At 36.2% G+C, this 13511-nt stretch overlaps 2 protein-coding genes across 2 annotated transcripts in view; both read right to left on the bottom strand.

Moving 5' to 3' along the window:
• The window catches only part of LOC108760322 (Z band alternatively spliced PDZ-motif protein 67), a 12017-nt gene extending 4290 nt beyond the window's left edge, over nucleotides 1-7727 (bottom strand). The window contains exons 1-5 of the mRNA XM_018506201.1: nucleotides 7629-7727; nucleotides 6935-7086; nucleotides 4422-4488; nucleotides 3381-3637; nucleotides 2517-2841 (exon numbers count right to left, since the gene is read on the bottom strand). Coding sequence (XP_018361703.1) covers nucleotides 2517-2841; nucleotides 3381-3637; nucleotides 4422-4488; nucleotides 6935-7086; nucleotides 7629-7727 — 900 coding nt within the window. The remainder of the gene's footprint in view (nucleotides 1-2516; nucleotides 2842-3380; nucleotides 3638-4421; nucleotides 4489-6934; nucleotides 7087-7628) is intronic.
• Nucleotides 7728-10670: 2943 nt separating this feature from the next.
• Dera (deoxyribose-phosphate aldolase) lies at nucleotides 10671-12263 on the bottom strand. Its single transcript, XM_018506202.1, has 5 exons — nucleotides 12184-12263; nucleotides 11790-11983; nucleotides 11564-11708; nucleotides 11101-11492; nucleotides 10671-11032 (listed from the first exon to the last, which is right to left on the bottom strand). Exons 1-5 carry the CDS (start codon nucleotides 12227-12229, stop codon nucleotides 10730-10732), a joined length of 1080 nt encoding a protein of 359 aa, XP_018361704.1. The 5' UTR covers nucleotides 12230-12263; the 3' UTR covers nucleotides 10671-10729.
• Nucleotides 12264-13511: the final 1248 nt, after the last annotated feature.

The raw sequence follows: 13511 nt of genomic DNA, 5'->3' as shown, positions 1-13511 counted from the left end.
GTAAAAATTTTTTATTACAAAATCAAATATACCTAGCAAATTTTGTTTGCGTACCATAGTAAAAATTAACTGTTTTCATGTTAGAATATGGCTTAACAAAATAATTACTTTATTTATGTGATAAATTAGTATTACCATAGTAAAAGTTAAGTCGGAATCATGTTGTGAGAGTCCATCGAAAATACAAGACATAGTAAAGTGTAATTTAAAATTGTATTAAAACTTAATTGTATTAAAACTTAATATAAAATTTTCTCCGTGTACATATACAGAAGGATAATTGAAGTACAAGGTATGAAGGCGTAAACCACAAATTTTGTGAAATCGATGCCGATGCGATTCGTTATACCCCGATAGAGAATTGTTGGCACGAATGATAATCTTCGATTGTCGAGCTCGATTTCGGAATCAATTTTCTTCTCACCATCTTCGATATGTTTTGTACTTTTCTTGGTGATTCTGAACGAAAACCAAGGCAGATTGAGGTACATATTCTTCAAACCGCCCCACAGAGTAGGAGCTGCAAGGGAAACAGATTCCCTCCTAAACGATCTTGATAATCTTCTACTTCCGCGATGGAACACCTCGCTGGAGACGTAATCGCTGGTCGAGCGGAGGACATTTGACAGAACATCCTCTTCTCCTTGCTCTTCTCGTTTGTGTGATCTCGAGAGTCGTCTGCTACCACGATGGAAGACCTCGGCGGAAACGTAATCCTCAGCCGACTGTAGAAATTTCGACAATGCCTTATCATTTTCTTTGGAGATATCGATAGATTTCCGGGATTTTGAGAGTCGTCTGCTACCACGATGGAAGACCTCGACGGAAACATAATCCTCAGCCGACTGTAGGAATTTCGACAACGTCTCATCATCTTCTTTGGAGGTGATATCGACAGATTTACGCGGTCTTGAAAGTCGTCTGCTACCACGATGGAAGACTTCGGCGGAAACATAATCCTCAGCCGACTGTAGGAATTTCGACAACATCTCATCATCTTCTTTGGAGATAACATCGACAGATTTACGCGGTCTTGAAAGTCGTCTACTACCACGATGGAAGACCTCGGTGGAAACGTAATTCTCAGCTGACTGCAAGAATTTTGAAACAGTGTCTTCTGGGACCACGTCTGTAAGTTTGGCCAAGTCGGTACATTCATTGGCTTCTTCAAATAAGACTGGATTGCTATTGCATTCGAGAACCTGGTGATCATTTTCAATAGTTTCTTCTTCGACCGGATTTGGATTGTTGAAAGTATTAATGATAAGGGGCGATTCTTTTTGCAATGGACAGGCTGGACCGTCCTCGTGCCATTCGGAGATCTTTAAATCGGAGGCATCTTTATCAGTTTCCTGTTTATTTGGAATTGAATCATCAGCAATGTCATTGGAAGTACTGATAGTGGCAACAAGAAATTCATTTCGTGATGTGCACGACAAACCATCCTCGAGCCATTTGGAGATTCTGGAACGAACGTATTCTACGAACAATTCAAGAATCTTGAGATTTCTACGAATCAACCGCTCGATGTATCGACCTTTCATTGTACTTTTCATTCTTGATGATTTGGTGATAGCGAAGAGATTATCAAGACTGTTCTTCACGTAATCAAGAAGATTCATTAAAGCGAATTTCAAACGCAGATTCGGTCGATAGAGACATTTTTTCATGTAATATCCTTTTGTCCTGGTAGATTTCAGTTCTTCTTTTTCCTTTTCAATCATCTTTAATTGATCATCGATGAAGCACGTCTCCTTGACACATTCAAGGACAGGAGCGACATTCTTCTGAAGAACGTGTTTAAGATAGCGACCCTTGAAACTCAAACGTCGTTCATGAATCTTCGACAAGTTCGATGACTCGGAGACGCTTGGTCTCTGTAACAAAAACTGGAACAATGTCGTAATCAAGGACATTAGCCAGAGACTTTTGCGTCTCAGATATGTCGCCAGATATCTTCCCTTCATTCTAGAGGCGAAGACGCGCGTTTTTTTTGGTTTTGGACGAAAGTGTGTAACAACAGCGCTGACGTTTTGAAGCAGAATCCTTTCTACATAATGTGTTCGTGCGCATCTGCTCGTTCTTCTTTTGATCTCGCTTGACGAAAAGCTATCGAGGCCATCATCATACTTCTTCAAGTATATACTTCTCGGTTTAGTCTTCGCGAACTCATCGACTTGTCGATCGCGAAGAATACATGAACGAGTGTAACCGCGAAGGAGATTCTCCAAGTAGTGACCCTTAAACAGCGATCTCGCTCCGACTTCGTCATATCTAGTAGTACTGTATCTTCGAGAATGACTCGGCTTAACATGGCATAGCTCTGATTTGCATTTATGTGTCTCGCGATGCGCTAGTTGATCCTCAGAGGTGAAAAATTCATTTGAATCAGATTCCGAAAGATGTGGGGGCAACAGTGAATTGTTATTGGAAGAACAGGTTGAACACAAGGAATTTGAATCGGACACAAGGGGATGATTTTCTTCGAGTTTATTTTCCGTTTCATGCATCTTTACCTCGGACGGTTCCGGTGGTTCCGGTGTCTTGATGATGGTTGACTCTGATCCTGGCGGCAACAAACCTTTTTCCACGAGACGTGCGATTACTGTCTTCTTGTCCTGTTTCTTAATCACGACCTTATAAGTTTCTCCTTCGTCCTCTTCCACTTTCGGCTCGTTTTTCACCTTCGGTATTGGTCGTTGCGGCTTTTGCAGGAAAGTGGAAGTGCGCTTCAATTCTTGTACTCGCTCGGGCTCCGCTATCGCGATATTCTGCAGCTCCTCCAGAACTTTTGAATCTTTCAGGATCGAGGCTCGCGGTCTTAATTTCTTGAAGTTTACTCTATCGCGTCAAAGACACAGAAAAGATAAAAGTTATCATTATTATTACTGAAAAAATTAATATTTTATTTAACACTTCTAAAAAGTATAAAATTTTTATTACGTTCTATATATTCTTGAAATAGAATTTTAATTATTACTGTAAGCTGAAAATTTTACAAATAAAAATAAACGAAAAGTTTCCGATTTTTAGCACTGAGAGAAAAGTTTAGATTACTAACAAAATATATTAAAAAGAATGACATTTTAGTGAAGAAATTTCGTTCGGTTTCATTAAAATACTATTCTTGTTGGTATATATATTTTGTTGGTTTAATCAAAATATTTTTCCCAATAAGTAATTAATATAAATATACCCTAATATTTTCTGAATGTTGAAGATTCTTTAATATTTAAACTATTTTTAATTAATATATTATATATATATATTTTTAGAAAAAAAATCTTTTGCTTGTATTCTTTAAATGAAAAGTATAGCAAGGGAATGAATCCTTAATCGCAGTTTCATCATCAGTTAATTTGATAATCACGGAAATATACCCCAATAATCCTTTATCGGACAAGAGCTCCTCCTCCTCGAGGATCAGCTGAGCGATCTCGTCATCCGTAAGATTTTTGTTGGCCACGATTTCGCTGTTGGCGTCCACCGGTTTCTCCTCCGCGAGCTTCTCCTCCTCTTTCCTGATCTCGTCCTCAGCGGACAACGGCTCGACGACGGTATTCTCTTCTTCGTATCGCTCGATCACTGTCTCTTCTTTTAAGATCTGTTCTGGGAAGACTGGCAGTAAGTCTGCAAGCTAATAAGCAAACTCGACGTCATCATCTCGTCGCCACTTTCTCTGGTACACCATATCTCTCTTTAAATGTCAAGCGGATTTAAGATCACAGATTTTCCCCGTTGAAAGGCGAGGTTTAACTTTCGGTGATAAATATCGCAATATTTTTTTCGTAGGTAGGAAGCAAGTAGGAATCATGCTGTTACAAGTATAATGTTAAAAAAAGTACACTTAATTCATCATAATTAAGTTAGATATTCTAGGAATCATAATAAAACAACTTTTTATGATATAATATAAAATTTTTTTTAAACTCTATAAAAATATATCTGCTATTACATGAATTTTAAACATTTGTTAAAATAGGAAAATATATATATAACCATACTAATAATAGAAAAATTTATAGTTGAAACAAATCAGAAAATTCTAATCATATTAATCAGAATTCTGGTTATCTCGACTAGAATGGTAACAAATGCAACTATTTTGATTTCCATTTTTAACCAGAATTCCAATTAACGCAACCATCTCTTTTTCCAGTGTAACAGGTTCTTTTAACTCTTATCTGGTGAACACTTATTTTCTTCTCACATACGTTTTTAAAATCATTCAGACAGAATCAATTTTTCTTTTTATACAGGAACTCATGTAAAAAATGTTCAAAGTTTCGCGAACGTGAGAAAGTACACGGGCAAGAGCCGGATGTGCCTCGGGAAGAAGATGGGGACGTCGCGTAGCCCTCGTCACCAGTTAAGAGTGCAACAGGGATGCTGTTTACCTTTCATCTCACGAATATACTCACGGCGATCTTATATGGGACGATGGTCTCTTCCGATATCGCTTCGGCGGCCTTTCGTGCCTCCTCCTCTCTGCGCAAGCAACAAACAGCGACCAAGAAAATAGACTTTCTCCCGCTCGCAATGAGATCGGCTGGTATTATGCGCGCGGATGCAATTATACGCTGAATATGCACCGCGTGCGCGGATTCCAGGTGTCGATCTCTCGCTCTCACGTTCTACCCTGCGCGCGAGTAACGGATATCCCGCGAATGCGACAAACGGCAAAAGACGGGCCGCGACCGGGGACCCAGTAATAAAATCGCCGACCAATGATAAACAGATCTCTCATTCTGGGTCACCTATTTATAGGTTTCGCAATACATTGCTACACACGTAGCTCATACGCCGGGATATTCTTGCAGCGCGTCGCCGAAGTTATTATCGAGAGTATGCCGGCGATGAATGACGCGTACCGCCCGTTCTTCTTCATTAGACACGAGATCGAGGGACTCATTAAATTTGATTACGACCTTTGGCTATCATGCTTCGAAATTAAATTCGATTTCGGTAACGATGTAAGACGATCGAAAAAATTCGCTAGCCTCGGTTATTCTTCCATACTTTTGAATGTCCCCATATCATTCTATTGCATTACTACCATATCAGCCAAAAAATAATATTTAAGGATTGATAATATATTTTAAATGATATGTTGTCGAATTGTATACATTGATAAGGATCCGAAGCGAGGATCGAAACGTTTGGTAACAAAATTATCGAATAAATTCATTTACACACGAACTACCAGTGTTTGACTCGGAAAGGCATCTTCATATACATAAATATATTTTGAATATTTTATTTATCTTCCTCGTATATTTTATTTTGCATTTTTTATTTATATGTATAATATGCTTTATTAGATATTAAAAATTTCTTGCAGCAGCAAGAAAAAATAGATCGAGACTCGGTAATAAATTGCGCATTAATATCGAAAATATTTTGTCGCTGTTTCGACACGTGGCGCAATTTCACTATCAATAATCTCAAGAACTAATATTGGTTAAGAGCGATTTCTCCCGGGAGAGACCGTATGGGACAAGAGCCTAATTTATGCGAGTCGCATTCGACTTAGCTGTTGCATTTATGTACCCGCTTATTCGTCTTGGCCGCGGTGCAACCGACGCAATCGAGTGTAATTTATCTCCATTTCCTGTTTTGTTATTATCCAGTGTAAACATTATGTATATGTATGCATGAATTTAATTAATCTGTACTTTTTAATAGCAATCTAAAATGATTTTTTTATCTAGTAATCTCTAATGAATAAAACAAATGAAAACATTTGAAGGAATTTATCAATTAAGATTTTAAATGATGTAATTTAAGAAGTCAAGAATGTCTATTTTTCCAGCTTTTCCGAGTTACAAGAACATCCTATATAAACACATACATTTACAATTATGCTCAGAGTACGTTTTAAAGAGAAAACAAAAAATTCGAGTTATGAATTACTTTTGAAATTGAAATAATATAGGAAATAAAATAGGGTAGCTCCGGTATATACGCCGCACTGGGATTTACGCCGCGGAAGTCAGAAAAAATAGAAGGAGTGAGGATAATTTTCTCGCAATTACTCTGTTACATGCCTTTATGTTATATTAGCATTGAGTTATAATTTCAGCTTCTTGTTAATATTAATGAAATTATTGTGAGTTGAATCGATTTGTCACTGTGTGTGTAACAAGTAGCATCATCATAAATTATAATCTACATAAAATGATTACTGTAAGGCGTGTCAAAGACCTAGTGGTTATTTCATGATACATACGTGTAGAGGAATAGTAAAGCATGTTGTATAGCAAAATACAAGTGCTTTGCTTTCGTATTCTTCGTTTAGTTTGTTGAAACCTTTGCATTTTTGCCATATATCCCACCCATTATCTATATATAGCAAAAATGCAAGATTTCAAAAAGTTTCTTTTCTAATACGAAATATTTCGGATTTCTAATATTTTTTTCATAGTAGTAGACGGTACAAAGTTTTTACTGATATAGTTCGTTTATTTTAAACGTAGTAAATAATACTTAATAAATTAAGTTTTTGATAGGTGCGGCGTATATACCGGAATTACCCTATAGAGTTTTCATCTTCCTGTGGAAACTCTTTTTTTCTTTGTTATCTCGCTGATGATGACGACCCCAAGTATTGATCATCGTTCGAATTGGATGTAAAGCAAGTTAAATACAATTGATCTACATATTAATGTTTGTGCACTAATGATGCGTTCGGGGAGACGCTATTAACGCTACTTCTGTTATTCTATCTTCGTTGTTTATTAGATGTAAAACAAAGATAGAATGACACAAATAGCGCTAATAGCGTCTCCCCGAACGCACTTTAAGTATCGCACTGCACTCTTATTTGCCTGATTTTCCTATATTATTTGAAAGAAAAAAAATTGTATAAAAGATGCCAATATGATTAATCTTCCTTATGCTCGCGCATAATCGATGATCCTTGCGAGAGACTTACCTTTGTACACCTAAAACGAAATTGTTGCCAGCGTGCACTAGTGCTTCATGCGCTTGTCCGTGAGTCAAGTTGATAATCGATTGATCGTTCAATCTTACTACGACATCTCCGACCTTTAAACCCATACATTCGCCCAGGCTTCCCTCCGTGACCTGTAGATTACGATTTTCTCAATCTTAATTTTATCCTATTTTTCTTTTAACCTTTAAGATTTAATTACTGAGACACTAATCAAAACAATGATATTTTAAATAATTAAATTGTTACGATTGAAATAAGAACCGTCACATCCTATATTTATGTATTTCGTGTTCAGAATATGAAAATAATTAACCCTTACCGTACTAATATGGGTAACTATATTATAGTGACCGAGCGATTCCTGTTCGTGCAAGTTTCTTTGAGTCTTTCGGTAATTATAAATTATACTACACATTTTATTATTTTCCAAAATAAACAGTCAATATTTATTCTAGAAAGTTGAAAGTATGTTGATGAACTTTTAGAGATTTTTTGAATTATTTTGAAGAGGTGAAAAAACGAAGAGATTCTATGGTCCTTGATAATATCTATGGATGAGGCACCAAATTGTACATAGTACGGTAAGAATTAATGTTACTTGAATTATAATTTTGTGATTTTAACGTTCATATTAATATTAATAACCATTAAATAAGGAAACTATGAAACTCACTCTGATAACAGTAAGTGGCTGCGGAAAATCGTTGCCACCAGCTAGTCGAAAGCCCCATGGTGTGTTGTCAAATTTTGTAAATTTTATATTGATTGCCATGACGCTCTACATCTGAAATTATATCTAATAGACTCATTTTTACAAGATGATAAAGTCAATGAAATTTATATATATAATACAACACTTTCTTTTTGCAGAATCCTAAATGTTACGTAATAATGATACGGCAACACGAAAGTCGGATACGGGCTTTTTGCAAATTCCAGTGCTATTTTAATGTAGTTTACAAATGCGACCGAGGAAGCAAATAATTCTATATGTATATCTTGATGAGTGATAAAAATATGCGTCATTTAGAGAGGGGTCAACGATTCCGTGTTACGCGAAGTGCCAAGGTAAGATATGTCTAAAAATATAATCATAACTCTTAAATAGAATTCAAGCCGGCAAATAGGTTTTATTTGGCAAGCGAGCAACATGTATGACGAAATTAAATGTCATCAAATGATTGATGATACATCTTTTTAACTTTGTTATAATTACCAAGTCAATATGACTGAAATAAAATCAAAGTTTAATTTGCATAACGTATCTTTCCTTCTTTCAAAACATCAAGTGAAATCGCGATAATAGATCCAGCAAGTGCTGGAGTTTTGTGCAATATAATCGAAATTGTTGTGATCTCGATTCAAATTTCGATTTATCTGCAATAATACGTAAGCATCTTTTAAAATTTTTAGAGTGAATCTCTGTAAAGTGAAATCTTACTCCTAAGGATTGATAATTAAGTTCACTCTTATTCAAGACTGGCACAATTTTCAATCTTTAGAGTAAGTAGATTCCATTCTAAAAAAAATTTAGAATTCACAGCGGAAAAATCGATTTCCTTCATCGAGTAGTTCACAATTTTTGTTATACGTACACGATTCGCCAGAAGTATTCGACTTTCAATTCATTTGCAGCTGCAATTCAACTTTTGTATACAACGAATTATATACTCTCTAAATTTTTTTTAGTGGAACCTTATTCTAAAAAATAAAAATTGAACTAGTGTTGAAAAAGTAGCTCAATTTTCAGTCTCGAAGAGTTAACTTTCGCTCTTCAGAGTAAGATTCACTCTAAAAGTTTCAAAGAGTAGTTTAAGTTCCGAATAAAAAGTGGCATAATTCCAACGGATCAACATCGCAATCTCTCCTTCCGTTTTACTCCCGTGCGCGTCTCGCCGCGCCTCGCCGCAAATCCGCGCTATGCCGACGCGGAAGCGGCGGTATCCGAATATAGAGTGTATGACGAGGTGGTCTTGTATGCCGATGGTGCGATATATCCCGCTCGGTGGTGTCGTGTATATTACTTGCCGAGAAGCGGCGAGCCGAGCTTATCTGGTACAAGTTATCCAAGGCGAGTCGGGGGGATGGCTACTCGATCGGATGCAACGCGTGCCGCGTGGATCGCGCGAGAATGTACCGCGCGATCCGGGGGACTCACCCCATTCGCTGGTGCATGACACGGCCGAGACGCGCGAAACGACCGCTGGAGCCGGGCGAGCCGTGCGACTAGTGCGGAATAAAGCCGACGGTGACGGAAGGACGGGCCGGGCCCCGGCCGTTACCCGGCGCAATGCGGCTGAAACGGTGTCACGACAAGCTTTGCCAGAGGGCAAGACGCACCGGAGCTTGCAAGCTGCAAATACTACACCGAGGGGCACGAGCACCCGATGACGCGGCCGCGCGATCTCGCGCCGGCTCGAGGTCTATTTACTGATCGATCTATATTGGATTTGAGCCTCGATTTCCGGTGGCGAATTACGCCCGCCTCCGTCCGGACGAATCTGCGGATCCGAGTGGATCCTAAATGGAATAATGCTCCCGAAAGAGAAAGAATTTATATGTAATCGAAATATCTTCTATTCTCAATTGTATTGCAAAAAAAATCTTTATGCTCAAAAATGAACTTCACATATATTTTGAGACGATAAGAAAAATATAAATCTTAAATAATAAAAATATGACTATATAATGTCGGGATATTTTGTAGGGAATTTGAATATTTATGGATTTATTGAATAAATTGAAACTTTAGATGAATAAATTGAATCTTTATTTGCGAATTACTGTTTATACTTAAATTGAATATTTCTTTGAAAAAAAACTCTCTTAATTTTTTAAATGAATCGTACTCTGAAAAGTAAAACTTTTAACGGTGGAAAATTAAGCCACTGTTTTTCAAGGATGCTCAATTTTTAAGAGACGTTTAAGATAAAGTCTAGAGAGAAACTGTATTCGCTACGCCATGATTTTTCTCGTTTTTTATGCATTTTACGCATGAATTAGTTATACTGCATTTTGATACGTTTTGATATAAAATATTTCTTATAATGGTAACGCACGTGAACATTCAAGTATTCAATTCCTAGTAAATTCTCTCAAATTTAAACACTTTATGATTATCTGTGTAATTTTCACATCTTGATCATGTGTCATATCAGCTAGAGAAAATGAAATCGAGATGATTTTAACGAGACACTTTGTGTATTTACGTGTTCGCAACATTATGTGTACCAAGTATGTCAATTATGTAGGATCTATTTACTGATTGATATATTTAGACGCATGGGCGTCGCGATATCGCTTTCTGACGTATTCTGTACTACTTATATGTTTCATGACGTAGTGTGAAAGATAAGAGATTGTGATAAAGATCATTTTTTACTCCCCCTTACAATTCAAACGAAACTGAGAGAAATAGACCTCCATATCGGTCTCGATAATTCCCAGGAAAATATGATCCTAAATCTCATTATTGTGTGTGTGTGTGCGCGCGCGCGCGCACACACACACACACACGCACGCACAGAGAGGGGGGGGAGAGAGAGAGAGAGAGAGAGAGAGAGAGAGAGAGAGAGAGAGAGAGAGTGTGTGTGTGTGTATTGATTTTAGCGCTTCGGATGAATTTTTTAATCAGTTAACTCTTGGAGCATCATGAAAATAAATTTATTCACATTTATGAATACGTACAAATTATTTTCGAATATATGTGACCGAAATTACGAATATAAAAACGAATATAAAAATATTTTATCAGTCTTATCTAAATTCAATTAATTAAGTCTCTTTATTTTCTCCTTCATCTTTATTATCTCCTTCATCTTTTTTATCTTTATTATCTACATCAGCTTTATTTTCTCTTTCATATATCTGGTTTTCAAGATCTTCCAGTGGTCGTTGAATTGGCTTGTTTTTATATGTTTGGATAATTTCAGTACTAATATTTTGCAATAAACTTGATGCACCGATTCTGAAACGATCGCTTGTCAACCAATCATTCCCTAATTCTTCCTTAATACAGACCATCCATTCTAAAGCGTCTTGCGCAGTTTTAATTCCTCCGGCAGGTTTAAAGCCAGTCTGTGAAAATGAATTAAAGCTATATTATACAGATCTCGATTATCACAAATAATTAAATTGCTATATACCTTTATTCCAGCCACTCTTTCAAACTCTTTTATCGCTCTACACATAACAATTCCCGCTTGCAAAGTCGCATTAATTGCATCTTTCCCTGTAGATGTCTTGATGAAATCAGCACCAGCAAATAGAGCTACCATGGATGCCTTATATACATCTCTCAAATTGAACAATTCTCCTGATGATATTATAACTTTTAAACATACTGTCCTTTCCTCATTCTTAGGACAAAGTGCACGAATACATAACAATTCTTGAAACAGCATCATCCATTGATGATTTAAAACTAACGATCGATCGATCACAACATCTATTTCCTGTGCTCCATATTCTATTGCGCAGCGCACTTCCTGCAATCGAGTCTCCAATGGAAATAGTCCAGAAGGAAATCCTGCTGCCACTAATGCAAAAAATATATTAGATAATATTGTTGCATTCATATCAGATCAGAAGAAATGTTTTGTTTCCTACCACTAGCGACCTTAATTACATTCGTTTTCTTCAATCTCTTTAAGGTAGTTATCGCATCTTTTATTTTGGATGGATAAACACAAACGGCAGCAGTATGAAGTGGTTTATTCCATTGAAACGGAAGCTCCTTTATAGGGTTTGCAGCCTGTAATATTAATTAATTGATCAATTATAGATATTATATTCACATTAAAGTAAAGAATAATAACTCCATGTTCCAATTTACATTTTCACACAATTGTTGTATAGTGCTACTTGTATCGTCGTTATTCAAAGTAGTTAAATCAAGGAAACTTATTGCCTTTAGTAACCAAGCAACTTTATTGTCTTCTGTTATTGTGGTTGCTAAATAAGATATTTGTCGAACACATTTGTTTAATGCTGGTTCATTAATGTATGCCTCCAAGCTTGTTATCCAGGCTAAAAAATAAAATTGAAAAAAATATAATATATTAATATTTATATAATATACAATATATTATAATTTTATATATATAATTCTTATTATTTACACGTACATACACACATATATATTGTACAAAAAAGTAATATATAGAGATGCTTGCATGAAATAATATAAGTAGAATCAGAGAATTATTAATAGCATCAATTATAATTACTTTGGATTGCGTCTTTCGAATTGAACTCTGGGAAACGAAGATCCATGACTTCGGGAGAAAACTTGGATAAACTTATACGAAAACTATATCAAACCAGCAGGCCGTGATTATCGTACACATCCAACAATATCCCTGTTGATTTGTTTTCTTTTCTTCGTTTTATCGGCCGTCCCAGGTCCCAGACACCTTTCTTAGTCTGATATGGTCAATGTTCCGTTGATTTGTGTTTTCATTTGAATTAAGACGTGCAATTACGTATTCTCCACTGCTACAAGTGATAAACATGATAAGCACGATACGCAAGAGGCACAGAACTATAGGCACTTATCATATAACACGTGTACAGTGTTGTTAGACGGGCCAAATTTCTGACGCACGCTCGTCCAATGTAGCTTCAGTAACGTACCGATCACTAGTAAATAGGAGATCATTAATCGCCCATGTAAAATTTTTTCAAAAATATTGAAAAATTTAATATATTTTACATATGTAAACATATATAGAATATATTATATATATTTATATATATGTATACATATGTAAAATATGTAAAATATATTAAAATTTTCAACATTTTTGAAAAAATTTTACATAGGCGACTCGGTACGTTACTGAAGCTACATTGGACGCGCATGCGTCAGAAATCCGGCCCGTCTGACAACACTGGGTACATACACAAATTTTTTCACATTTAGGACTAGAGATAACAACCGTTTCAAGCATAATATTTCTTGTATTTATATATTTTTAAAGAGTTTATTTTGTGTTTTTATATTGTGGATTAGTAACTGTTGGAAGAAATATCACAGACTTTTAGAGTTATACACATATACACACACATAGACATACACATGTATACAAATTACAATCTACCTTGATAGGCAGTGAGTTCTAATATATTTATACTGGAACACGCTTTCTCTATATTAAATTATAGAAAACTGCAGCCTGGCAAAGAAAGGTAGGCAAATACTTGTTCTAACTCTTTCCTACTTATGTAAAACAACATTCAACAAATCAAAAAAAAAAAAAAAACAGTACAATCTTTGCATCACTGACACTTAGGCCGGTATTCATAGTCGGATCTTATATTTAAGACCGTCTTAAGTACAGTCTTAAGATGTCATGAACCAATCCGAAGGCCTTATTAGCGACTTAAGACATTACTTAAGACGGTCTTAAAATAAGAACCGACTATGAATACCGGCCTTAGGAATCGGGATACTCTTTCCTCAATGACTCGCTCCAATATATCACTACCCAGATAGACAAGCGTGCGATACCCGCACAAGATACCGCTACCGTACTGTTACTGTACTGCCACGAGG

This window comes from Trachymyrmex cornetzi, unplaced genomic scaffold (genome assembly GCF_001594075.2).
Source record: "Trachymyrmex cornetzi isolate Tcor2-1 unplaced genomic scaffold, Tcor1.1 scaffold223, whole genome shotgun sequence".
NCBI classification, from domain to species: domain Eukaryota; kingdom Metazoa; phylum Arthropoda; class Insecta; order Hymenoptera; family Formicidae; genus Trachymyrmex; species Trachymyrmex cornetzi.
This window is presented reverse-complemented; position numbering and strand designations above follow the sequence as displayed.